Consider the following 27941-nt stretch of genomic DNA (forward strand, 5'->3'; position numbering starts at 1 on the left):
TAACCGTATCTGTCCTTGGATACAGTGTTTTTGTGGTGTTGGGTTTTTTTGCAATTTGACTTCTTTTTTTCCCACCTGTTTGTGTCTCACTGCTTACTTCGCATCTCCCTCACCAGCCTTTTCCTGCATTACTTTCAACAAAAGGTGAGCAGTTTGAACTTTAAATTTAATGTTAGCCTCTCTGATTATATATGCATTGAGGCAGAAGGTGATCACGAAGGTCTAATCTGTAAAGCAGTACTGTCTGGTTAAATGTTACGTTTTTCAGTTTCATTTCTTGATCATGGCCGATTTCATAAGAAACAAACTGCTTGAATGGGGGCTAAGAGAGTTGGAGGAACGATTTGAAGGTAAATTATAATAACTAATTCTTCATAAACAAAGATTTTAATATCTCTGAAACTAAAAATCTCTTGATATGGTTGTGCTGTACAACACTAATATTTTGTATTTTACGCTGTGTTTAAAGAGAGCTGTAGCCACTTCTACACCGTCATCACAGAAAATGTATTACAAAAAAGGCTCAATGGCATTTAAAATAAATAACCATGCCTATTTCACTTTATTTCATGAAGTGGATTTCTAATGAAATTGGAAATTGTGTGCATCTCTATAACTGAGATTTAATATTTAATTACAGCTAACAAAGTTACAGAGGAAAGCCTTTTCTGTCTTACCAATGAAGACATAACTGAGTTAATCCCTGAAGTTGGTCTAAGGTCAAGATTCAGAAAGAGACTTGAGGACTTAAAGGTAATTAAAAAAAAAAAAAGTCTGCTTATGTAATTTTACATTTGGTCTTAAAAATCTCATATAAATATGGAGGAGCAGAAGAGTCACATGCATCAACATAAAGCGTTTTGTGGTTTAATAATAAATTGTGCAACAAAATAAACATTGGTCAATTTATTTCCAAATTATTTTTTATTCTATATGTCTTTGTATAATAAATGGGAATTTCTGAAATTAAAAAAAGTCTATTTTAAATATTGTTAACTAAAAAAATGTTTAAAGTAAAAAAAACAAAGAAAGCTTTATTGTTACAAGAAATTATGTGATCTGTGATTCGTGTGAAATTCGGTGATAAAATCGTATTAAATTATCAAGATAAAGACAGTTTACAATCCAAATTAGATTATATGTATGCAAAGAAAGTAAGAAGTGCTTTTGTTAGATGCCATGAACACTGCACTGGTAATCTGATATTTCTCGACCTGATCCAGAGCAAGGTGGATTAAAGAGGGGGGAAACACTTCTTATTTTAGCAGCTTATACAAGAAAAGAAAAAAGTGAAGTGATTGCGTTCTTACTGATAAAAGACGTTGAATGCAAAGATGCTAAAACCAGTATTAAAGAAACTGTTATAAGCTTAACACATGACCTTTATTCGTCTGCATGTTGTCAGGCCAACTCAGATAGAAGTCTGGAAAAAATAAAGACTTCATATCTAAAATTGATGATCTATTTAAAAGATTTTTTGTCTCAATTCTTTTAACTCAGAGTTTTAAAAATCAATGTGGTAACATCTCTACTGATGTGTTTACAGACAGCATTTTAAACATGTTTTAAAGGTTGTAGGTTGCTCTAAGAGGGCTCAGTGCTGATTCTTACAGTTTTTAGTTGCTTTCTTACAGCAGCTAAAAATCCCAAGATGTGAATCCCAAGAACAAATAGCCTTGGTACAAGCACCCACACTTCTTGGTGCAGCCAATTGTCCCACAATGCATTTCATACGAAAGTCACAAAGCAGCAATGGCAGATAACTTTAAACTGTAAAAAAAAAAGGATTGCTATTTCTATTACACAAAATTAACTTTTTTTTAGGCGCAAATGTTGTTAAAAAAACCTCCAACTTTTTTGAAAATGCCACTTCCTGCTACTCTAACAGCAATAAAACCTGAGGATGCATCAATTTCAGAATGCCATACTCATTTCTGAATTAAAATTCACATAAAAAATTTTTAAACAGCTAACTGGCTGTCTATTATAAAGTGTCGGCGTTGTCTACTAAAATAAAAAATAAGATGAACTGTTTGTTTTTGCTCAATAAAAGCGTGAGGTGTGCATAAATGTATAATATATATTAATGAGACATGAAGTTTGTACTTCAATCATGTAGTGACTTTTGGTGCTTAACTGTAAAACCTATAGACATTGTGAAACAGATCATATGAATCAATGACTATTAGAGAACATTTTATAATTACCATGAAGACCAGGCAGGTAGGTGTTCTTTAGAGGCAAAAAAAGGTTCAATTCAAAAAGGGTTTAATTGTATTTTGTGAAATCCACTTGTAGTTTTAAGTATTTGTTAATTAATTAATAAGTCAGTTAAGTGTGGATTTACAATTACCCTTTTAATTTTCTATAAACTTGAGTTTAGCAATGTTTAAATAAATAAAAGAATTTAAAAAAGGATTTGCAAATACATTTACTAACCATAATAAACTGCACATTTAATTAAAGCACAAAATGCTTCATTTCACGTGATCCTTCTAGCCCTCATAAATAATTGCGTTCAGCTTTTTGAGATTATATCTTTGTGACAACAATAGCATTTTCTAGAATTGTATCACTCATTTACAGTTATGGATTTTCTTTTTGCTAGAGTAAACAAAGCATAAGGCAAGAAACACCCGATTTTTCCACTCAGGTAAGTTAAGAAGTTTCTGATTGGCTATGATTTTTTACCAGGAGTCATACTTTCACTGTTTGCTCAAAATTTTACATGATCTTGCACCTGTGTGTTTAATCTTTATTGTAAACAGGAGAATGAAGAAACAACAAAATTGGTTCAGGTCAGAATTATGTTAAATTTCAAGACACGCCTTTATTCTTCATGCATATACAGCTGATGTACATTGTCCATTTTCTGTATTTAGCTTTTAAGGGTTAATATTTCTAATCCCAGATGAGACAGAAAGTAAATTTGCATTTCACTGCGTGGATTGCGGAAGTATGTGTTCAGACATATGTTCTTAAAAATGCGGTTAAATGATACCTGTGTGAAGAGCTTTCATTTCTTTGCATTAAAAAAAAAAAAACTAAATGTCCATTTTAATTTCCAGGTTCCACCATCCACAAGTTCAAAAGGTGAGACAGATGTCACATATGAATTACTTATAATATTCATCTTTTAAGACAGAAACACTTTGATTTTGACCAAATACCTCCACTGACAGAGACAATAAACCTAACCTTTTGTGTTTTCTGATCTAATAAGGAAAAAGAAAATCAGATCTTCAGGGGCAATCCAACAAATGGCAATCACCAACTAAAAGACAACGTGACTCAGGTTTTTACATTTGTTTCCAAAGAATGACAGTTTCACTGCACTGTATGGTAAAACTTCTATGCAGTGAATCTTTTGTTGTATTGCATGTGTCTGACTTTACCAGAGAAACAGAAAATACTTTCTTATTGGTTTGCTGGTGTCTGGCATACACAAAAATAATATTTAAATGAAGTAATCAACCTACTGCCATGCACTGCTCCTTTAATAAGTGATATAGTCCAGTTTTTCATTATCCGTGTATAACATTGTGCATTAAACTGGTGCCTGCTAAACACTTCTTTACTCTCACAGTGACAGAAACAAGAATATTATCTGAAGTGAAAGGCATCATGAAAGATGTCAGTAACAGTCTCCATGGCCAAGACAAGCTAAGTACTTTCCTAAAGTGAGTATCAACGTTCCCTTATTCTGTTACATAAACATCTGGGTAAAAAACATTTTAGTTTAGTAACAATCACGGTGAAAGAAAATCATATACAGATTTTATATATATATATATACACAAAGATAATTAGAACAAAAGCATTCATTCCAAACTGTTGTAGTATTAATAGGTTAAATATTGTATCGTAAAACTTTAAACACACAAGAAGAATGAACCACCAAGCCAACTAATTCCAGTGAGCATTTACATACTGTACATATGTACATTACATATGTACATAGCTCATCTTACTGTTCGTTTAAAAGTATAATATAATAATAATATAATAATATAATGACTTTTAAATTATTATTTAACAATCTGGGCACAGAAAGGTGTCTTCCTCATTTTGCAACACATTTCATGGTTGAATAAATTAACCCACTTGTACAACAGGAACAAAATTAATGATTTGGAAACCGACAAGAGAGAGCTTGTTGGTGTCTTTGGAAGAACTGGGGCTGGAAAGAGCTCTTTAATCAATACCATCATTAATGAGAAGAATCTTTTGGCCACTGGAATAATCAGTGCATGCACCACAGTCATGATAAAGGTGGAGGCTAACACTTGCAGCCCAAAGTATGAGGCAGAAATTGAGTTCATTACGAAGGAGGTGAGAATTAAATATTTTATTTAAAGCTACAGTATATGTATTTACAAAAATACAGCAGGTATTTGCTTTACATTACAATTTATAAAACTAAAATGCAATGATTTTTGTCTTTTAGGAGTGGCATGATGAATTATGGTCACTGAAGACTCTTAAGAAAGGTGATGATTATCGGGACATGGTTAAAAAGCTGTCAGCCCTGTATGGAGAAGAATGGAAAGACAAATCCCCTGAAAACCTCTTGGAAAAAAAGTATTTCAAAAATATTCTAGAATTTTTAGATTCCAAGAGGAAATTTTTGCATTGTGACACAGTAAGTTCAAATACTATTCTATTACTTCATTTTTTTTCCATGTTTGTTGTTTCAATGAGTGGAATTTGCTTGCATTGATATAATATGATATAATTTATAGACAGCCTATTCTGTTATTAAAAAAATAAGAAAAAAACAATATAAAAGGAAAGTAGAATGTACAGACCAAAATATTAAAACAAATCTGTTCTTGCCTTATAAAACTTCAGTGCTGCTTTTGACTGGTTTGAAAACTAGATGTGGAAAAAGGACCCAAGGCACGTGGATGTTTATTTACATTTTCCAGCTGCCTCCTGCAGCTGAGCTCCCTTGTCAGGTCCCAGCATCCTACTTAAATAGGAGAGATTGATTCGTATATAGCTCTAACTTGGCGTATGTTGCCCCAAGTTAGAGGGATCTAGCCACCAACCTTATGATTATTGGACAACTGGTTCTACCTCGTGTGCTGAAGGCACCCCAGATGCATGATTAGTTGATGGAGATTAGCTGTGTTGGTCAGCTTTCCCAGACACATTAAAATATATTCTTAGTTTTAGTCTTTAGGTTTCTGTTACCTTTCTTTCCCTGTTTTCCATGTTTTGTTACTCTTGTTTCTGTGCTCTATGTTTGCTTTGTCTTCCCTGTCAGCCATACCTCCTTGTCAAGTCTGCTTCTCCATGCCTGTCTTGTGTTTCCTGTTTTACTTTGATAGCCTCATGTCCTGTGTTCAGTGTTTTGAGTTATGCTTCCCCTTTGTCTCGTCATGTTTGAATACTCCCAGCTGTGCTCTCCTGTTGTGTCTCAATCCCTTGTTACTCCCTTGTGTATTTAAGCCCTGTGTTTTCCTCTGCCCACTGTCGCCTTGTCCCATGTGGTTTAAATTTCTCCATATGTCCCTATTCAATCGTTCCTGGTTCCGTGTTCCACGTTTCCTAGTGTTTCCGTTTCTGGGGCCACAGCATTTAGTTTGCGATATGGCAGCCTTGCTTCTGTCAGTCTGCCCCGAAGAAGCTGTGGCTACAACTGTAGCTGCCTCCACCAGTGTGTGAATGTGAGAGTGAATGAATAGTGGGATTGTAAAGCGCTTTGACGGTCTCGAAAAGCGATATATAAATGCAATCCATTATTATTATTATTCCATCCATCCATTCGCTTCCGCTTATCCTTTTCAGGGTCGCGGGGGGGTGTCGCTGGAGCCCATCCCAGCTGTCATAGGGCGAGAGGCAGGGTACACCCTGGACAGGTCGCCAGTCTGTCGCAGGGCCAACACACAGGGACAGACAACCATTCGCACTCACATTCATTCGCACATTCACACCTAGTGACAATTTGGATTATCCAATTAACCTATCCCCACAAGCTGCATGTCTTTGGACGGTGGGAGGAAGCCGGAGGGAACCCACGCAAACACGGGGAGAACATGCAAACTCCACACAGAAAGACCCCGGCCTGATGGTGGAATTGAACTCAGGACCTTCTTGCAACAGCGCCAACCACCGTGCCGCCTTATTATTATTATTATTAGTGAATATTGAATCCTACTGAAATTTGAATCACACAGTAACTGTAACAGTAACTGAGAAAATAATCAAGTATTTTATGGCTGTAAAGATATTTGCACAACAGAGTAGTTAAATCTCTCAATAGGTTAATGTCAGAGATTGGTGGATAATTTTAAAAGACATAAGTTGCTGGGTTTAGGGTAGAGATGGACCGATCTGATATTACGTATCGGTATCGGTGCGATACTGACGTAAATTACTGGATCGGATATCGGAGAGAAATAAAAAATGTAATCCATCCATCCATCCATTCGCTTCCACTTATCCTTTTCAGGGTCGCGGGGGGCGCTGGAGCCTATCCCAGCTGTCATAGGGCAAAAATGTAATCCGATCCATTAAATATCAAAAAAGCACCTCACAAAACTTGCGACACGGCATAACTCGCCTCATAATTGTTGCACGTCAGAGCAGTGTGCGTCACGTGATAGAGCGGCTTTGTGTATTGTAGCCTCGCTACCAAACCAGCATTTCATCTCAGAGGATGTTATCCCCGAGAGAAGTAAAGCAAGTGTGTAAGTTTATCTCTGAATGTTTGTAAAGCATTCCCATGTTAAGCTTAACAACCGATATATGGAGGACTGCCTCTTCTCTCTTCCTCCCTCTCCTGTTGCTACTTCAATCATGAAACTGATCAATGATCAGCTGATCGGCTTTTCTGTCGCGACTCCCGTTTCTCTTCTTTGTTTTTGGCCCACTTCGCGCCAGAAAAAGGAAACCAGCGGCTGAACAACAGCAGCACGTTTAACCTTGATAAGCTGTTGTTAGAATTTATTTAATATTACTTTCTACACCAGGATCCTTTTCTACGCAGCTGACGGCTGGTAACTGTGCAGGGGCGGATCTAGCAAAGTTTAGCCAGGGGGGGCCGATAGGGCATGAACAGGGAAAAGGGGGCACAAAGACATACTTTTCTTTCTTATTCTCATTTAAAATGTCTAGCTTTTAATAAATAATTATCTGAATCTTACACCCAAAGTTTTAATCTGATGAAAAATGTATAGAAGTTCATTACTGTATATAGTAACTGTGAAGTCTAATATACCAAGTAAGCTATACTACTTTTTCCTTTGGGAAGATACCATCTGTGCAGTCTGCATTTTTGTTGAAGAAAGATGTTGAATCTATTTAATTATTCTTGAAAAATAATTTAATTCTGTGCATTTTTTTTCACACTGCATCAAATTAAAGTTGATTACTTCGATTAAGCATCATGAGGTGGAGGGTGGTTCCCTATTTTTTTGCTGGGAGTTTGCAACCCTATTAGTTAGGTTGCTTAATTTTTCTGCTAAGTACTCTTTAAAATACCAGAATAGGAAGGACGGAGTAGGTTTAAGTTTATTAGATTGATCACTATTGCTGAACTATGAAATATTTTGGGTGCAGTGTATTTTTTTACATACAGGTATAACAGAATAGCTTTAGTGTTGTTGTTTATTTAAACTTGAGTATGAACTTATACAAAATGCAACAAGATATTAAAAAACATTTTTATTGATTAAAAAACACTATATCGGATTCATATCGGTATCGGCAGATATCCAAATTTATGATATCGGTATCGGTCATAAAAAAGTGGTATCGTACCATCTCTAGTTTAGGATTAAAGGGGTCAATACTAGCTACTGATGTCAATCCTATACTTTTTCTCCAGAAGAATGTCAATTTTTCATAAGTAATAACTTTTTGTAATGTTAAGTAAAAAGTAAGCCTTTTTACAACTTTTGAAATAAATATTACAATGTAGTTCAGAACCAAAGTGCTGGCAGCATAAAGAGAGAAAGCTACACAAAACCAAAATTTAAAAGTTGAGTTTTTAGCTGCTTTTTAACACAAATCACACGTCTCAGTGGGTGAGAGCTCCAGAGTCTAGGAGCCATTACCACAACGCTCTGTCACTTTACTGTAATTCTCAGGCCTGTATGATGATAGAAATGTATGAATGTAAAAGTTTAAGGGTATAACAGGAACAGTTTCAACTGCTCGTGCAAATAAGTTAACAATTTGCATTGGATATCACAAGACTATAGGTCTGCAAACAGGGCGTCTGTTAGCTGTAAACATAAAACACTAGGGAAGCTGCATTAACAAATGCGTCTGTGATGCTGTGTGCATATATGTGCCTAAGTTTGATCATCCTTAAATCTAAACATTAAAAAAAATCTAAAATGTTTCCCAAGATAAAAATTTAGTCTACAATTTGGGTTTCTTTTTTAAATTTACCGATTTAATTGTAAATGTATTAATCTTATTTATCTTGTTTATTGCAGGCTGAAAAGCTATCTGAAGAACTTTTTAAATATACAAAGTATGTTCCAAAGCAGGAAGATGGATATAAAGCACAGCAGTGGTACTGGCCACTAGTAAAGTGTGTGACTGTCAGGGTGCCAAACAATAAGTTTCTCCAGCATGTCACACTTGTGGACCTTCCTGGAAATGGCGATCGCAACAAGAGCAGGAACGAAATGTGGAGACAAGTAATTTTTCACATCAACTTCTTGTTGTTTTTCTGGTGTTGTTTTAACATCTTTTGTATTAATTATTTATAATTGACGTGCTATAATTTATTTCAGATTGTTGGAGATTGTTCTACTGTGTGGATTGTGGCTGAAATTACTCGGGCAGCATCAGAGAATGAGGCCTGGGAGATTCTAAAAAGTGCACATGGCCTCATTGGAAATGGTGGTCAGTGTGAGCAAATTCACTTTATCTGCACCAAGTCTGATCCTTCAGACAATCGGTAAGTGAATTAAGATGTCAAAGTGCATAATTTAAAAAAATTTAAAATCACATACTGATCAATCTTGTTGGAGAAATATTTAATAGTTGCATTCAGATATTTACTAAAAACACATAATATTCTCAACACTAACACAGTACTGGTAAAATTCTTTGTGAAGTCAGTACCCAACTCACAGCGAATAATGGTGTATTTTTAAAAAAACAAAACAAAACAAACAACCTTTATTTGTCACCAGTGTTGGGCAAGTTACTTTGAAAAAGTAATTAATTATAGTTACTAGTTATTTTTCAAAAAGTAACCAAATTAGTAACTGAGTTTCTAAAAGTAATTAATTACTGGGAAAAGTAACTATTGCATTACTTTAAAAAAAATTTTTAACCTTCTGGGGTCCCGGGTATAATTGACCATTTTCGACTACTTTTAATTTGACCTTTACATATCACCATTAAAAACTATTTACTTTGCCTTGTTTGGTGTCATTCTTTTCAGTACAGCCTCACATATCTGAATTTACAGTTATGTTTGCATTTTGACATACTCTATTAATACAACTGATCTAAAAATCAGACAAAAAAAACCAAACATAAAATCTGAGTAGAAAAAGTCATATTTTATGCTGTAACAACCACAAACATGTTAAATGAATCATATTTCATAACTTAAATACAAATATAAATTGTAAATCTTAAAATCCCATGCACAAATTGTAACGGTTCGCAGTGGCTGACCGTGTGGAGTAGTGATGGCCCGCTTGAAGCTGAAGCTCCGGTGCGTGTGTCAAAAAAATCAACACACTGCTTCAGAAGCACTGTGTCGAAGCTTGATTCGTTTGGCCAGAGTCACGTGATCAGTGACGTCCGAAGCTTCATTTAGAACCTAACTGCTTCGGTGTCTGATTCAATGGTTTATAAGCAGGTGAATCATTCGCGGGATTTGTGGAGTGTTTTGATGGTGACAGACAGTGTTGGGAAGGTTACTTTTAAAATGTATTCCATTACAGAATACAGAATACATGCCCCAAAATGTATTCTGTAACGTATTCCGTTACGTTACTCAATGAGAGTAACGTATTCTGAATACTTTGGATTACTTAATATATTATCATGCTTTTTACAACAACGTGAATGTACTATTGCTGTGTGATGTATTACTATTACTGAAGGTCCGCGACTCCGAACTGTAGTAAAGGGACCTCTGACTAATACGGCGGGGTCCCTGTCGGCTCGTAGCCAAAAAATAGCTTTACTTTGTTGTGTGGGTCAACTTTTCTTGCGAGAGACAGAGAGAGGCGTTGAAATGCTGCTCCAACGGAACTTATTATTTTCGGAGGAAAACACGAACACGGTGTACAGTCGAGTCTTAATAGCTTACTTACAACTGGGCTCGTCAGGCACTCTTCTTGGCTGAAGTGGTTATTATTATATTTACATGCTTCCAGCTCCCGTTTTTCCTCGATGACAACTCGTACCTTTCCACTCCCCTTTTTCTCCCTCCTCGCGCTCACAGACACATAACGTGTATGGCAGTCCATTCTCCCTGCAACACGGACTACACTGCCCATGATGCTACATTCTTTAGAGCTATGCTTGTAGCATTCTGCCTGTTAGCTTAGCACAACAACAACAACAACAACGAAAAGGCGCTCTCTCACCCAGGAAACACACAGTCGCAGAGAGAGAGAGAGAGAGAGCGTCACCCTGTAACCATGGCAACCGTAACGCTGCCGCCTGGAACAACAGAACGTAGCTGTCAAACAAAACCCAAACAGTCCTGACCCGCGACAAAATGAAACAGGAAAGTACCGCAGTGTAATCCATTTATTTCAACAAAGTAACTGTATTCTGAATACCACCTTTTTAAACGGTAACTGTAACGGAATACAGTTACTCATATTTTGTATTTTAAATACGTAACGGCGGTACATGTATTCCGTTACTCCCCAACACTGGTGACAGATAGCGAACCACTGATCATTCTACTGAGAGATTTGGAGCCAGCGAGAAATAGAGGAGGTTCTCTTGTGTGGGAGAATTTTGAGTTGATTTTTGTCAATCGGGTGGGTTTTCCAGCTTTGTGTTCTGGCTGTTTGCTTTTGTTTTGTGCGTGTTTATTATATCTGAAAATGGGAAAAAGGTAAAATGTCAAACATCTGCTTCCATAATATAAATATCATTAAATAACTTTAGAAAAACTTCCACTTGATTCTTTACATGTAATGTTGTAAAAATATATATTTTATTGTTTAATTAATCTGAAAATGTTAGTCTGCCAAATGTGCAGCAATTGAATTTATTTATTCTCTTTAGCTGATAGTTTGTGGGGCCCAGGTAGACTGTATAACTGCATCTCTACCAGTTTCTCTGCACTCCAGCCTCTTCTGTGCCATGTGAAGGGAATTTCCTTAAGGCAGGAGAAATTATCTCCACGAAAAGGAACAGGTTCGGCCATCGCACACTAGAACAAATTCTCTTTTTAAATAAAAATGGAAAAGGGTTACCTTAAATGCATCATGTTTTTAATTTGCAAGTTCATAAGCATTTTCCGTTTCCATTTCTCAATCAATTCTACCCCCAGGTCAAAAATGTCTGGGAAAATTTCCCTAATATAATATTATTTATAAATACACCCGTCTAGCGATTAAATGCATACGTGCATGGAGGCAAGACCTCACAGCAGAAGCATACTCCATAATGTGTTGTACATTATTATATGTATATATTATATGTAACGTGGTATTTTTCAATTATTGTATTTACCAACATCAAGAAGTCACAAGCAAAGAAAGACCACACCATGGTGCATGTTTAAACAAGGAGAGCCTTTATTTGAGGCTGGAGTACATGAACTAAACTAAACGAGAACTGAACAGGGACAACAACTAAACAGGAACCTAAACTGGGAAGAAACTAATAACAGTGAGGCTATGAACAAGACTGTGCCGGATCATGAGGGAACTGTGAAATATAAGAATAAGCATCATGAGCCATGACCTGCACAGAGACTTGAAACCTGACATGACATAGGGCATGGAACACAGACGACGCGACACAGACTGAATGAAACACAGAGACTAAATACACATAAGGGATGATCAAGGGAAGTGGTCACACATGGGAGCACAGCTGACACACATGAACCTAAAGACGGGACAGGGGAAGTGAAACTAAAGACACTGACATTGGACACAGACTTCCAAAGTAAAACAGGAAACATAACAGACGCAGACTTGACTAGGGAATACAGCAGACCCTGGAACACAGGAACCGAAAGACTAGAAAAGATAAACTATGACAAAATCAAAATTCAATAATGACACAAAACTCAAAATACTGGGTCACCGACCCAGGACCATGACACAAGTTAGCTGCAAATTTGCAGCCATTTACCTTTTTTTTTTTTTTTTAAATAACCATTTCAAACTATTTACATAACAATCAGGTGTTCTACATTAAAGAAGATGCCACACAAATTATTTGGGCCACTGCAAAAATAATTTCTGTCCACTATAAAGAAGAATATCACAAGCCTGATACCTGCAGGTCTGACAAGAGGAGATGTATCACTCCCCCTTTTTTCTACCTGGAGACACCATTAACACTGCAATCTGCCTTTGTTGGCTTTTTTGCAGCACCTGTAACATTCAGCAGTCACCTCATTGTTCTAACACACAACTATCCACAACACTACACACTAACTACACAAGACAACACACTAACTACACACTCCAAACACGCTAAACGTCACAAATCTCTCACATCTCAAAACTTGCTCTCTTTTTTTCAGCTCTCTTTCTTTCTCTTTCTCTCTCTCGCCGTCACTCCTAAAACTCACTCTCTTCCTAAACAACCAGCTGCCATGTCATTTTTAATTGGTCGACATTGTACATTTTTCCACAAACACGAAATGGGTGTTTTTCGTTTTGTTTTATTTTTTGGTCATAAGCAGAGAGTGCTTGCTAGCGCTGTCCTTGGACAGTAAACATGAGGAAAGTATTCAGGAAAAAACACCACGTATATATTGTTTATCATGACTCTGGTTTTACGTGGCTATCAACACAATTTAAAAACTGTGATATAGCACCTTGTTACTTTGGCATCTTGAAGTGGTCATGTGATTGGTTTACCACTACTACTTTATTCTTCCTCAGCCAAACAGCAGCACTCACGAGATTGTTTTGCCCCCTAGCTCTAGGTGCCAAAAAGTGATTGTCTGGCAGAAAGTGATTGCCGTCCGCGGGAGCGCGCGCAACTGCTTAAAACTGTAGCGCCCAGATTACTTACGCAGACAGCTACTTCCGTGCAAATGATATAAGGTGCGGTAAGCTGAAGACAGCTTCAACTGTCTGTTTGTTGAAAAATAGTAAAGCGCATTTTCTTGTTAATAACGGTAACGGCGTTGTACCGATAGAAATAGTAATTAGTTAGATTACTTGTTGCTGAAAAAATTAACACCGTTCTTCCCATCACATACACAATTATAGAGAGTACAACATGTAGTGAAATGCTTGTGTCCAAGCTGCGGACGTAGCCACGCCATTCTATGGCTTGTTTTTTTTAGCATTGGGGGTCTATCCAGGACCCTTACTGGATACCAGGTGGGAATCAAACTTGCGATTCCCACTCCAAAGGTGAGTAGACTTACCACTGCACTATCCAGCTGCTTTTCTTTTTTTTAAAACAAACAAAAAAAACTTACATATTCACAGTGCTTTTATGTACAGCAACAGTTGTGTGGCCTTTCAGCTTCTCGGTGTGCTCACACTCTTTACAGCTTACTCAGTCCACTTTAACTTCTCTTGCCTGGGCCCCAGCATGCTTCCAAATAGAGGACACATGATGGAATTAATACAAACCAGCTGTGACATCCACTCTTCCCTGCCCCCTCAATCGGCTGCTACACCCTTTCCCTGCATCTTAGCCTCGAGCCACACCCTGTCACATGTGTGTTTGTTGTTACTTCATGGGCAGGGATTTTCAACTTTTTAAAAGGCTCTTTAAACCCAACACAGTTGTTACAGTAATTACTTTTTATCTTAAGATTTAACAGTTGTATGATAATGAATCAATCAATGAACCATGTTTTTTAGTATAAGGTATGTGAGCTTTGACCAAATAGCTTAAAAAAAAACCATGACTGCATAAAAACCATTCACTACTCTTTAAAGACACAAAAAATAAAGTCATGGAACTTCTGGTAATGGTACAAAATTTATTAAATTGAGAAAAGCAAAGTTCAAACTGAACATTAGAATAAGAAAGAAAGATGATTGAACACTACGCTGTTGTTGATGTCAGATGGGCTGGTGTCATTATTTCAGGCGTTGTTGATGGACTGGGATTTTCCCGCTAAACATAACAAAACAAAAGAAGACCACATTTGAGACAACTCTTGTTAGCTATAAACAGGAAACTGGGGCTACATTTTGCACAGATTCACGAAATATAAGAAAAAATAACTCTTTTTATAAGCTGTCAGATTTAAGTAGGAAATATCAACATAGTGACAAATATTTTTAGTAGTAAAGTATGTGTAGAAAAAACAATGAGAATGTCAAAAGTGAGTGAGGAAGTGTGTTACTGATTTGAGAACTACGGGTTGGGAGTTCAGTAGGGAAAATTACTTTTCTGCTTTGATAATTACGCAAAAGAAAAACTGTAATACTTAATTTTCTAATTGCACATTCAATCTTTAGGTAATACTGAGACATAAAATCTGGGTTTTACCTTTAACTTTTCCAATTAATACAAGGACAAATTAATTAAACTTCAATAAGATTAAATAATTGTTAATTCACATTACTTCAAATTAATTTGAATTACTTCACACTAACCTCTATCTGTTGTAGCAGACTTTTTTGCTGTACTAGTCTAGTTGTTCTGTGTGGAGCAGGTTCAGATGAGGCAGAGCTGTTGTAACAACCCTTATTGGGTTATAGCACCACTTGGGGGGGGTTGCCCTACTATTATAATAGTTGTGGGAGTCTCCTAGTGGGTGTGTGTTTTTAGCAGCAGCCATTACATGCCGCTCGTGTTCTGTTCTCAGAAAACCGTACTGTTGTACGATACCGATCTCCATTCATGTATGCACGGACGAGTACAGCCGTGGAGACCTGGCTCGTAAGGTGTAATGTTGCTGACACTGAATAAAGGTCTGTTGTTTGATTTAACCAACTGGCTTCGAGTTATCTGGCTAACCTCCACACCACATGCTCGCTGGACCTGCTAGCCGCTCCTTCCTCGCCAGACTGCTGTTACACTGTATGATGTTAGATTATGAGGAAAACAGAAATCTACAGGATAGAAAGCAAGATCCATCAGAACATAAAAAGAAAGCAGGAGGGCAGGGCCTGAAATGGTCAGTCCTTTAATAATGTTGATCATGTTGAAAGTGGTAAAGGTTTTCAAAGTTTTTCATGGTATGTTGCCCTCCATGTGCAAATCCTCAAAAACAAAACCTCTCAGCTGTTTTCTTGATATGTTGCTTTGTGATTAAGCTATATGTTGATCCTATTTCCCTTCCTGCCCATTTAAGAGATATAAAAAACAAGGAAGCCAAGAAAGAAGTGACGAGTGAATTCCGGGAACTGAATGAGAGTCTGAGTGTGAGTTTTATAACATTCCAAAAATTGTTTGGCGAGCCAAAGCTTCTTTAAGATTAAAACTCTTTCTTTTATTTTTCAGGACCACTTCAGTGAGGACTGCTTCAAAGTGTTCACAGTGAGTGCTGAAGAGTTCCTAGAAAGAAAAGGTGTAAAAGAAGATGTCAATGGTAGGCAGTCAGAATCTCAAGATGTTTTGTGATTCAAAGAAAATATATTGTTCGGTGCATATGTTGTTTTATTTTTCCTCATAAATCAGAAATGGATTGTAAGATTAAAACCAAAGTATCTAATTCAATATTCAATTTACTTTTATTTACAGAAATAGCCAAACTTCAAGACTTCTTGCAAAATTGCAATGATTGTCACTCTGAGACATGTAACTATGTGACTGGAGCTTATGGGATTCTGTCTTTGATTGAAGGAGCCAGGCGCAGAAAAGAGGTAAAATCAAGTTATATACGTGTGAAAATATACACTGAACAAAAATATAAACGCAACACTTTTGTTTTTGCTCCAATTTTTCATGAGCTGAACTCAAACATCTGAAAAATTATCTACATACACAAAAGACCCATGATTCTCAAATATTGTTCACAAATCTGTCTGCGTGTGTTAGTGAGCACTTCTCCTTTGCCGAGATAATCCATCCCACCTCACAGGTGTGGCATATCAAGGGGCTGATTAGACAGCATGAATATTGCACAGGTGTGCCTTAGACTGCCCACAATAAAAGGCGACCATGAAATGTGCAGTTTGATCAAGTAGCACGATGCCACAGGTGTCGCAACCTTTGAGGGAGTGTGCAACTGGCATGCTGACTGCAGGAATGTCTACCAGAGCTGTTGCCCATGAAATGAATGTTCATTTCTCTATCATAAGCCGTCTCAAAAGGCGTTTAAGAGAATTTGGCAGTACATCCAACCGGCCTCACAACCACAGACCACGTGTGACCCCACATGCCCAGGACCTTAACATCCAGCATGTTCACCTCCAGGGTCGCCTGAGACCAGCCACCCAGGCAGCTGCAGCAACAATCAGTTTGCATAACCAAAGAATTTCTGCACAAACTGTCAGAAACCGTCTCAGGGAAGCTTATCTGCATGCTTGTCGTCCTCATCTGGGTCTGGCCCTGACTGCAGTTTGTCGTTGTAACCGACTTGAGTGGGCAAACACTCACATTTGATGGCGTTTGGCACGTTGGAGAGGTGTTCTATTCACAGATGAGTCACGGTTTTCACTGTTTAGGCAGACAGGGGCTGTGTCCCAATTAAGAGACCGCACGCTTGAAGTACGTGCACTACGCGTACTACGTACGGTGCGTACTATAAGTACGAGAAGTGCGGAAGTGAGAGGCTTGTGAAATGGGACGGTCTAGCCTTCGTCACGCTGTTCAGGTTGCCTAGCAACCATGATACTAACCGCGAGAAACGTTACATACAGCATTGTTTGACAAAAATGAAGGAGAAAAAATGTTTTGTTGGTCATTCATTTTTGTCATGACATCACTGTGATTAGTTGAGTATCTGAGGCTGAGACCACAGGACTGTAAAACATGATTGTTGGGCTTCATTTCTGTACTGAACAGTCATTTCAAGAGTAGTTAGTAAATAACAATTAGCTAATGTTTTTCATGAGACTAAAATCATCTCACTGTGGTAATGTAAATATAATATGGCCAATATTATATGTATTGTCAGATTATTATGATATATATATATATATATATATATATATATTAGGGGTGCAACGATATTCGTATCGATATTGAACCGTTCGATACAGTGCTTTCGGTTCGGTACGCATATGTATCGAACAATACAACATTTGTAATTTATTTTATCAACTTTCCTTCTGACGATGCTGTCTGTGTGGAGTGCTCAGTGAATCTGCGTTCGACTACTCCGCCTAGGCTGCACTGTCGAGCGCAGATCCACTGAGCGCTCCACACAGACAGCATAGTCAGAAGGAAGAGCGCAGGGCAAGCTAGCGAGACAGAAGTTAAGCTCTCCTTGCAACATGGCAAATTGAACCTCCCCCACCCTCATTCAGATCTGGCGTTTGGAATTATTTTGGTTTTCATGTGACGTATGACCCTGGAGGTAAGCGCGTCATGGACTAAAGTAAAACAGTATGTTGGATGTGCCACGCAATGCTCAATTACATGGGTGGGAGCTAGTGTGTTAGCGCAGTTAGCTCGTTAACGTGTTGGCTGTCTAGCCCCATGCACGGGGCTATCAGGGGTAGCTCGTTAACGGAGATTTGCGGTGTTGTGGCGTTAAGGTCATTTTAACGAGGTTAACCTGAAAGCACTAGTGGGAACACAACGAATATGACTGCACATTTACGCCGACATCATCCTAGTGCAAAGACAAAAACAACAAGCATGCATGCTACAAACTTTACCCGAGTCATTTAGACAGCCGTTAGCACATGATTCTCCTTATGGGGACCTGATATGTTTAATATGCTCCTGAGAATATAGCCCAGAAGAAGCGGATAGTATAGCTTTTATTTTGGAAAGAGACGTTTCTCTGTAATAAACTCTCTTTTCCAAAGATGAGGGATTCCTCAATCAGATACAGGGCTCGCAAAATCGCTAGCCCGACGTCCTGGGGCTAGAGATTTTTCCAGTCGGGCTACCAAAATCTATCTCTGCCCTGCCCGTCCGGCTATTGTAGGAAGGAAAAATATATGTCAATGCTTTTGCATTCTTTCGGAAATGTAGCTGGGTAATTATGTCATTGGCATCGGTGAGCCACTGTCAATATGTGACATATTGAAATCGCGTTTGAATTTGCGCTTGTTTTTTGCTTTCACTTTGCAATCGCGTGAACTGTGTATAGAGAGCGACAGCACTGATTGGTGAGTGATGATAATTTGTGCACCAATTCCTCTGACATTGTCTTATTAATCGTTAGCTTACTACGCAAACATGACAAGTGAAATCTCCCGCAGCAAGCTTAAACATGTGAGAGGTTGATCGCGCAGAGAATCGCTGAGCTTATGTGAGTGCGTGTGTAAAAGCAGCAGGATATATATTTTAGTTCTGCTGAGCCAAATAAGACAGGTCAGGGTGAAGAAGTGACAGCCAAAGAAAAGCTTACCACAAAACGGAAAAGTTATGACAAATCAGACTATAAGGCAAAAAGAAAGTGCAGCTTTATGGTTTCATGGACAAAGAATTTCTGTGGCTACAATATGACGAGCTATATAACCAGGGCTGCACATAAGTGGTCCACAGGTGCGCATTCGCTGTCAAAATAAAAAACACGCACAAGGGTTAGGGTTAAATTTAAAAACTGTACTTTTGAGTTAAAATATATATTTATAATTTTAATAAATGACAAATTAAAAAGGCATGAACATTTTATTTTGTATCGAAAAAATATCGCCCCTGCGGGCGGTTTATCCTTCAAGCTCGGGTCCTCTACCAGAGGCCTGGGAGCTTGAGGGTCCTGCGCAGTATCTTAGCTGTTCCCAGGACTGCGCTCTTCTGGACAGAGATCTCCGATGTTGTTCCCGGGATCTGCTGGAGCCACTCGCCTATCTTGGGAGTCACCGCACCTAGTGCTCCGATTACCACGGGGACCACCGTTACCTTCACCCTCCACATCCTCTCGAGCTCTTCTCTGAGCCCTTGGTATTTCTCCAGCTTCTCATGTTCCTTCTTCCTGACATTGCTGTCATTCGGAACCGCTACATCGATCACTACGGCCGTCTTCTTCTGTTTGTCTACCACCACTATGTCTGGTTGGTTAGCCACCACCATTTTGTTCGTCTGTATCTGGAAGTCCCACAGGATCTTAGCTCGGTCATTCTCCACCACCCTTGGGGGCATCTCCCATTTTGACCTCGGGACTTCCAGGTTATACTCGGCACAGATGTTCCTGTACACTATGCCGGCCACTTGGTTATGGCGTTCCATGTATGCCTTGCCTGCTAGCATCTTGCACCCTGCTGTTATGTGCTGGATTGTCTCTGGGGCATCTTTACACAGCCTGCACCTGGGGTCTTGCCTGGTGTGATAGACCCCAGCCTCTATGGATCTTGTGCTCAGAGCTTGTTCTTGTGCTGCCATGATTAGTGCCTCTGTGCTGTCTTTCAGTCCAGCTTTGTCCAGCCACTGGTAGGATTTCTGGATATCAGCCACCTCCTCTATCTGCCGGTGGTACATACCGTGCAGGGGCCTGTCCTTCCATGCTGGTTCCTCGTCTCCCTCCTCTTTCTTGGGTTTCTGCTGCCTGAGGTATTCACTGAGCACTCGGTCAGTTGGGGCCATCTTCCCAATGTATTCTTGGATGTTCGTTGTCTCATCCTGGACTGTGGTGCTGACACTCACCAGTCCCCGGCCCCCTTCCTTCCGCTTAGCGTACAGCCTCAGGGTGCTGGACTTGGGGTGAAACCCTCCATGCATGGTAAGGAGCTTTCTTGTCTTTATGTCAGTGGCTTCTATCTCCTCCTTTGGCCAGCCTATTACCCCAGCAGGGTACCTGATCACGGGCAGGGCGTACGTGTTGATGGCCCGGATCTTGTTCTTACCGTTCAGCTGACTCCTCAGGACTTGCCTGACCCTCTGCAGGTACTTGGTGGTTGCAGCTTTTCTAGCGGCCTCTTCATGGTTCCCATTCGCCTGCGGGATCCCCAAGTACTTGTAACTGTCCTCTATGTCTGCAATGTTGCCTTCTGGTAGTTCAATCCCCTCAGTTCTGACTACCTTCCCTCTCTTTGTTACCATCCGACTACACTTCTCCAGTCCGAACGACATTCCAATGTCATTGCTGTATAGCCTGGTAGTGTGGATCAGTGAATCGATGTCTCGTTCACTCTTGGCATACAGCTTGATGTCATCATCATCCATGTACAGGAGGTGGCTGACAACTGCTCCGTTCTGTAGTCGGTATCCGTAGCCAGTCTTGTTAATGATCTCACTGAGGGGGTTCAGGCCTATGCAGAACAGCAGTGGGGACAGAGCATCTCCTTGGTAGATCCCGCACTTGATGGTGACTTGTGCTATGGGCTTGGAGTTGGCCTCTAGTGTTGTACGCCACATCCCCATTGAGTTCCTGATGAAGGCTCTTAGGGTCCCATTGATCTTGTACAATTCTAGGCATTCCAGTATCCAGCTGTGGGGCATTGAGTCATAGGCCTTCTTGTAATCAATCCAGGCAGTGCACAGGTTGGTCAGTCTGGTCTTGCAGTCTCGGCTGATTGTTCTGTCTACCAGTAGCTGGTGTTTTGCGCCTCTGGTATTCTTGCCAATTCCTTTCTGTGTCCCGCTCATGTATTGACCCATGTGCCTGTTCATCTTAGCCGATATGATGCCTGACAGGAGCTTCCATGTAGTACTGAGGCAGGTTATTGGTCGGTAGTTGGAGGGTCCTTGGGGATCAGGACCGTCCGGCCTTCAGTTAGCCATTCCGGGTGTATCTCGTTAACTAGCAGCTGGTTCATTTGTGCTGCCAGACGCTCGTGGAGTGCAGTTAGCTTCTTCAGCCAGTAGGCGTGAACCATGTCGGGCCCTGGTGCTGTCCAACTCTTCATACTGGAGACCCTTTCTTGGATATCTCCCTTCTATCTCTCTGGTGTACCTCCTCAAGGGGCTGGCCAAGGCTGTGAGTCTTTGCTTGGCAGTCTCCAAGGCCTCAGGTATGGACAGCTTGCTGTATTTCTTAGGCACCTTATTCGTCGCACCTTTCTGCAACTCTGTTAGTTGGCTAACCTCTCTCCGTGCTACTTTGATCTTGCCCTCTAGCCTCCTTCTCCATGGAGGGTACTGCCCCTTGTGGCTGTTCAACTTGTAGCCAAGCATCTCACTGATCACTGCTGCCGTATTGTAGATCAGCTTGTTAGTGTCGGTAATCGTGGTTGTAGGTATCGTCCGTAGTGCTGCATTAACATCATCTAGCAGACCTTCTGAGGGTACTTCACGTAATCTTGGTAACCGGCTACGGGGGATCCAGGTTTCAAGCTTGGCCATGATCCTATTTTTCAGGTCAGTTCCAGGCAGGAATCGAACTTGCGATCCTCTGTTCCAAAGGCGTGTAGTCTAACCATATGTATATATATACACATATATATATATATATACAGTGGGGCAAAAAAGTATTTAGTCAGCCACCGATTGTGCAAGTTCCCCCACCTAAAATGATGACAGAGGTCAGTAATTTGCACCAGAGGTACACTTCAACTGTGAGAGACAGAATGTGAAAAAAAAAGGCATGAATCCACATGGTAGGATTTGTAAAGAATTTATTTGTAAATCAGGGTGGAAAATAAGTATTTGGTCAATAACAAAAATACAACTCAATACTTTGTAACATAACCTTTGTTGGCAATAACAGAGGTCAAACGTTTACTATAGGTCTTTGCCAGGTTTGCACACACAGTAGCTGGTATTTTGGCCCATTCCTCCATGCAGATCTTCTCGAGAGCAGTGATGTTTTGGGGCTGTCGCCGAGCAACACGGACTTTCAACTCCCGCCACAGATTTTCTATGGGGTTGAGGTCTGGAGACTGGCTAGGCCACTCCAGGACTTTCAAATGCTTCTTACGGAGCCACTCCTTTGTTGCCCGGGCGGTGTGTTTTGGATCATTGTCATGTTGGAAGACCCAGCCTCGTTTCATCTTCAAAGTTCTCACTGATGGAAGCAGGTTTTGGCTCAAAATCTCACGATTCATTCTGTCCTTAACACGGATCAGTCGTCCTGTCCCCTTGGCAGAAAAACAGCCCCATAGCACCGTGGCTCAGGGGGTTGGGAAGTGTATCTGTCACCGGAAGGTCGCCGGTTCGATCCCCGGGCTCTCTGTCCTGGTTGTTGTGTCCTTGGGCAAGACACTCTACCCTACAGCCTACTGGTGTTGGCCAGAGGGGCCGATGGCGCGATATGGCAGCCTTGCTTCTGTCAGTCTGCCCCAGGGCAGCTGTGGCTACAACCGTAGTTGCCTCCATCAGTGTGTGAATCTGAGAGTGAATGAATAGTGGCATTGTAAAGCGCTTTGGGTGCCTTGAAAAGTGCTATATAAATCCAATCCATTATTATTATCATAGAATGAAGAGTAGACTGATATATTAAATATTCCTGTATTGGGTGAGAAAATCAGACCATGTCATAACTGCTTTAAGTCATACAGAATAGATATCAGAGCCTTAAACAGGCTGACTTCTGCTAAATGGGTCAAACTGGGCAGAAAGTATACAAACACATAACATCCTTATAGAATATGATGTAACACTATAGATCAACCTACCTCAGAATATATAAAGCATATAAACAATTCCAGCAAAATGATGCAACAAACAAAGCAGTACTACTAATCCAAATTACTCAAAGCTTCATAGAACTGAAACAAACATTTATTTTTAGGTCCTTTAGGTTTCTCAACATTAAACTTGTTTGGGGAAATCGACGGCGCATTTGGAGTATGCATTTGAAGTACACTTCGAATTGGGACAGCCGTCGTCGCGTGGCGGTGACGTAATCGCACTTAAAATGCGTACTTCAAGCGTGCAGACCCTGAATTGGGACACAGCCAGCGTGTGTGGCGTCGTGTGGGTGAGCGGTTTGCTGATGTCAACGTTGTGGATCGAGTGGCCAATGGTGGCGGTGGGGTTCTGATATGGGCAGGCGTATGCTATGGACAACAAACACAGGTGCATTTTATTGATGTCATTTTGAATGCACAGAGGTACTGTGACAAGATCCTGAGGCCCATTGTTGTGCCATTTATCCACAACCATAAACCTTATGTTGCAGCATGATAACGCACGGCCCCATATTGCAAGGATCTGTACACAATTCCTGGAAGCTGAAAACATCCCAGTTCTCACATGGCCCGCATACTCACCAGACGTGTCACCCATTGAGCATGTTCTGGGATGCTCTGGATTGGCGTATACGACAGCGTGTTCCAGTTCCTGCCAATATTCAGCAGCTTCGTACGGCTATTGAAGAGGAGTGGACCAACATTCCACAGGCCACGATCAGCAACCTGATCAACTCTATGCGATGGAGGTGTTGCCCTGCGTGAGGCAAATGGTGGCCACACCAGATAAGATAAGATAACCTTTATTAGTCCCACACGTGGGAAATTTGTTTTGTCACAGCAGGAAGTGGACAGTGCAAAAGTTATGAGGCAAAAATTAGGATACAATAAGAATAAATACAGTACACAACTGTACAGAATAGAATAAAATAAAATACTATATACAGTAGAATAAAATAAAATAAATATACAATAAGATAAAAATAGAATACAAATACAAATGCTATATACAACTGAGTAAAAATACAACGATGACAGAAAGGATTATTGCACTTAGTGTTATTGCACATGTATGGATGTGTGTGTTTGATCAGTTAAAGTCTTTATTATGGAGTCTGACAGCAGTGGGGAGGAAAGACCTGCGAAATCTCTCCGTCCCACACCGTGGGTGCCGCAGTCTCCCACTGAAGGAGCTGCTCAGTGCTGTCACAGTCTGCTGCATGGGGTGGGAGATGTTGTCCAACAGTGATGACAGCTTAGCCGCCATTCTCCTGTCACTCACCACCTCCACTGGGTCCAGAGGGCATCCTAGAACAGAGCTGGCCCTTCGGATCACCCTGTTCAGTCTCTTCCTGTCCCCAGCAGAGATGCTGCCGCCCCAGCAGACCACACCATAAAAGATAGCAGAAGCCACGACAGAGTCATAGAAGGTCTTCAGGAGTGGGCCCTCCACTCCAAATGACCTGAGTCTCCGCAGCAGGTACAGCCTGCTCTGCCCTTTCCTGTAGAGGGCGTCTGAGTTATGAGTCCAGTCCAGTCTATTGTTCAGATGAACACCAAGGTACCTGTAGCTGTCCACAGCCTCAATGTCCATACCTTGGATGTTCAGTGGTTGCAGTGGAGAATGCTTGTGCCTGCGGAAGTCTACCACCAGTTCCTTGGTTTTACTGGCGTTGATCTGGAGGTAGTTCAGCTGGCACCAGTCCACAAAGTCTTGGGTCAGACCTCTGTACTCCTTGTCGTCCCCATCAGTGATGAGGCCTGCAGTCTGCAGTGTAGATGGTGAAGAGGAACGGAGCCAGAACCGTTCCCTGTGGGGCCCCCGTACTGCAGATGACCCTGTCCGACACACAGCCCTGAGTCCTCACATACTGTGGTCGGTCGGTGAGGTAGTCCAAAATCCAGGTGGTGAGGTGATGGTCCACTCCAGAGTTCACCAGCTTGTCCTTTAGAACCGAGGGAAGAATGGTGTTGAAGATACTGACTGGTTTTCTGCCCCTCCACCCCTATAAAGCAAAACTGTGCACATTTTAGAGTGGCTTTTTATTGTGGGCAGTCTAAGGCACACCTGTACATTATTCATGCTGTCTAATCAGCCCCTTGATATACCACGCCTGTGAGGTGGGATGCATTATCTTGGTAAAGGAAAAGTGCTCACTAACACAGATTTATAAAGATTTGAAAACAATATTTGAGAATCATGGGTCTTTTGTGTATATAGAACAATTTTCAGATGTTTGAGTTCAGCTCATGAAAAATGGGAGCAAAAGCAAAAGTGTTGCGTTTATATTTTTATTCAGTGTAATAATGACAAAATGTATAACTTGAAATGTCTGCATAACTCTGACACCTAAAAAAAATATGTAAAATAAAAAATATATTAAAAAAGTGTATATATATATATATATATATATATATATATATATATATATATACATACATATTTGTTTTTTATTTCAGGGTGTTGGAAAAGCAGATGATGTATGTAAAGTCCTTGAGAAAAACATGAGGGAACAACTTAATACAGTAAAAACAGCAGTTGAAGAAGCAACCAAGGACTTTGAACAGTGTCTCGCAGAAGGGATTAAAAATTTCATAACCTCTGAAAAAAAACTGAAGACCTTTTTGGATCGTGTATGTATCTTAATTATAATTAAATCAAAGCAGCAGATTTTGCACTCTTTATGAGCATGCGTTTAAAAATGTTTTCCTGATTTGTTTTAGAAAGAGCCCAGTTTTTTCAGCACACTACAGGCTGTAGTTAAGAAGGACGGCATCCACACAACAAAACGCGGGGAGCAAATAGACCTCAACATGATGTTGGCTTCATGCCTGACTGACAGCATTGATAAAAAGTTCAGAGAGACCTTCCCGTAAGAATAAACAGAATAAATAATAAAGTGTTATCATATTAAGTGTTTTTCTCTCTCTCTTTCTCTCTCTCTCATATACATCATACACATTATTCACTTGTCAATGCTGCCATCAACACTATTATTCTGAAACACATTTTTCAGAAATGACATTAAATGTGGATCATTCAAAGGAGTCATAAGCAGGTTTTCACTTGGCACCAATTCACTGATTCAAAAATACAATGATGTCGAACTACAGCTGATATTTCTTCAGACACAGGTACACTGTCTAATTGTAAATTCTCCTGTTTATGATTCCATTACCATCAAGATTAATATTTACACAAAAAAATAGAATGTGTAAATATTAATATGTTCTGCTCTAATTAACTTTTGGAGAAAAAAATAGAATCATCTCTATTACCCTGATCTCTTGTTTTGTTTTTTTTAAATACATTTTTACCAATGTTTCCTATTTCTAAGGAGGACAAAATGAAGGCTCAAATGGAGAAATTCATCCTGAAGCAGAAGAAGAAAATCTACACCAGTCTAACAGAGACAGTTAAGGAAAACATGACAAAATGTTACATTGGTAAGTTGACACATTTGCATTTATTGTGAATGTAGGCATTCATCGCAATTATGCATAAAAAGTTTTGGGTTCTTTTTTGTTGCAAAACCTTGTGTCTTCTTGTAGAAGTAAAAGAAGTTGAGGGAACTGGAGCACTGGAAAACATGAGGAAGACTATTGAGAGACATGTGTACTCAAATAAGAAAATGTATGAGGAGGCAAAAAAGACCATGTTGATGAAGATGGATGCATTGAAGGTTTGTCACATTATATAACATACCATACCACCTTTATTTATAAAGCACTTTAAATTAAACCAGGGTTCCCAAAGTGCTGTACATATACAAATAGCATAAACTGAAAAAAGAATCAAACTTGTTCAAAATAGAAAATTAGAAAAAAACATAGTCTAAGGTTATCTTGCAAAATGTTCTTCGTTCACATAAAGGCTTCTTTTATATTTCTGTAATACATATATATCAGAATCAGTACTATTGCCCCGTCTAAGGAGAATGTAAACCAAGTTCTTCTATTTGTTGTTTTTTGTTTTTTTAAAACATTAGTGAGGTGGCTGTTAAATTTGTACTGGGCGTTACAATTAGGACTCCAATAGAAGAGTTTAAACTGAAAAAGGCTACTTTCAGCACTTTAATAATTCTCACTCTAAACAAACATGTAATCAGTAATTCAAGTCTTTTTTTTAACTCATAATTTGGCACTGTGAAAACTAATAAAGGCTCTTATGTTAAATTAGAAAGTCATGCTGTTCACGCTCCAGAAAATCATGAAGGAAGCCATTGAATTCTCACTGAAGACTGCTGCCTACTCACTCCCAGGTAAACAGAATATAAAGTAAATCTTTCATGTTGAGTACTAGGAATCCTGTATGTATTATTAATAAAATCACTTTGTTGTTTTAGATGTTTCAGAGTATCTTGAGACTTTGACAACACATTATAATCAACTTCAAGGTGGTCAAGATGAAGAAATGTTACAACAGTAGCTGGGTAAAAATAAAAATGGTATTATTATTTTTGTAATACTTAAATTAATCAGCTTTGATTACCTGTTTTGTGTTTAATTACATAAATATTGCTTTTACTAAACTAGAACTTATATCCCTGGCAAGCCTGATTTGGATAATCAGAAGAAGACATTGATTTATTTCTGCATCACATTTTAGCATCTTATAGTATATTCTAATGTTTTAATTGCATGTGTTAAGTCTTAGTTCATTGAAATGAGAGCCATTAGTTTATGGATATGTTTTTCAGTTTTATCTTTGAGCCTTATATAGCACAATATTTTTTATTGCAATTTCAGAATCAGAATTTTTTTCCTGCATTACATTGGTTTCTTTGGGTGTCATGAATAATAATACACCAGCATTACTATCAGCTTCTACTTCAGCTACTAGTTTATAATTTTATTTTTTGTTGTTTCTAATCTGTATATGCATGCAAACATTTGATTTTGTATACAGTTCAATAAACCTTGATTTAAGTGTTTTTGTAAGATGAAAATGTTTTTCAAACCTTGTTCTTGTCCTTTACTTGCCCTAAAACTAAGCTGCTTGATAAAAACTACTTACAGGTTGCAAGCTTCAACTAACACTAAATCACAATCTGAGATATGCATTTTAAACTAAAACTAAACACTATATACACATACGGCCACTGCTGTCAACTGCTTGGAGTCCCCCTTCCTTCTCCTGTGTATCTCCTGGGC

At 39.4% G+C, this 27941-nt stretch overlaps 2 protein-coding genes across 2 annotated transcripts in view; one reads left to right on the top strand and one right to left on the bottom strand.

Moving 5' to 3' along the window:
* LOC145428258 (nuclear GTPase SLIP-GC-like) lies at nucleotides 1-27721 on the top strand. The gene is made up of 22 exons (XM_080300295.1): nucleotides 1-144; nucleotides 269-350; nucleotides 641-753; nucleotides 2609-2653; nucleotides 2769-2798; nucleotides 3069-3093; nucleotides 3224-3295; nucleotides 3587-3680; nucleotides 4116-4332; nucleotides 4448-4642; nucleotides 8451-8657; nucleotides 8754-8920; nucleotides 15455-15524; nucleotides 15604-15691; nucleotides 15844-15965; nucleotides 25248-25421; nucleotides 25512-25660; nucleotides 25805-25922; nucleotides 26126-26234; nucleotides 26340-26470; nucleotides 26968-27049; nucleotides 27134-27721. Exons 2-22 carry the CDS (start codon nucleotides 284-286, stop codon nucleotides 27214-27216), a joined length of 2358 nt encoding a protein of 785 aa, XP_080156421.1. The 5' UTR covers nucleotides 1-144; nucleotides 269-283; the 3' UTR covers nucleotides 27217-27721.
* Nucleotides 1-27941, bottom strand: part of ccp110 (centriolar coiled-coil protein 110) — a 664638-nt gene that overhangs the window by 11352 nt on the left and 625345 nt on the right. The gene's annotated exons all lie outside the window — the stretch shown is intronic.

This window comes from Astatotilapia calliptera, chromosome 4 (assembly GCF_964374335.1).
Source record: "Astatotilapia calliptera chromosome 4, fAstCal68.1, whole genome shotgun sequence".
Lineage (NCBI taxonomy): Eukaryota > Metazoa > Chordata > Actinopteri > Cichliformes > Cichlidae > Astatotilapia > Astatotilapia calliptera.

Excerpts from the sequence above, each read along its gene's own strand:
- LOC145428258 (XM_080300295.1), top strand. The coding sequence starts at position 284 with ATGGCCGATTTCATAAGAAACAAACTGCTTGAATGGGGGCTAAGAGAG. Across the intron at positions 3,296-3,586 it reads TAAAAGACAACGTGACTCAG|TGACAGAAACAAGAATATTA; the intron begins GTTTTTACATTT and ends TTACTCTCACAG. Across the intron at positions 4,333-4,447 it reads TTGAGTTCATTACGAAGGAG|GAGTGGCATGATGAATTATG; the intron begins GTGAGAATTAAA and ends TTTGTCTTTTAG.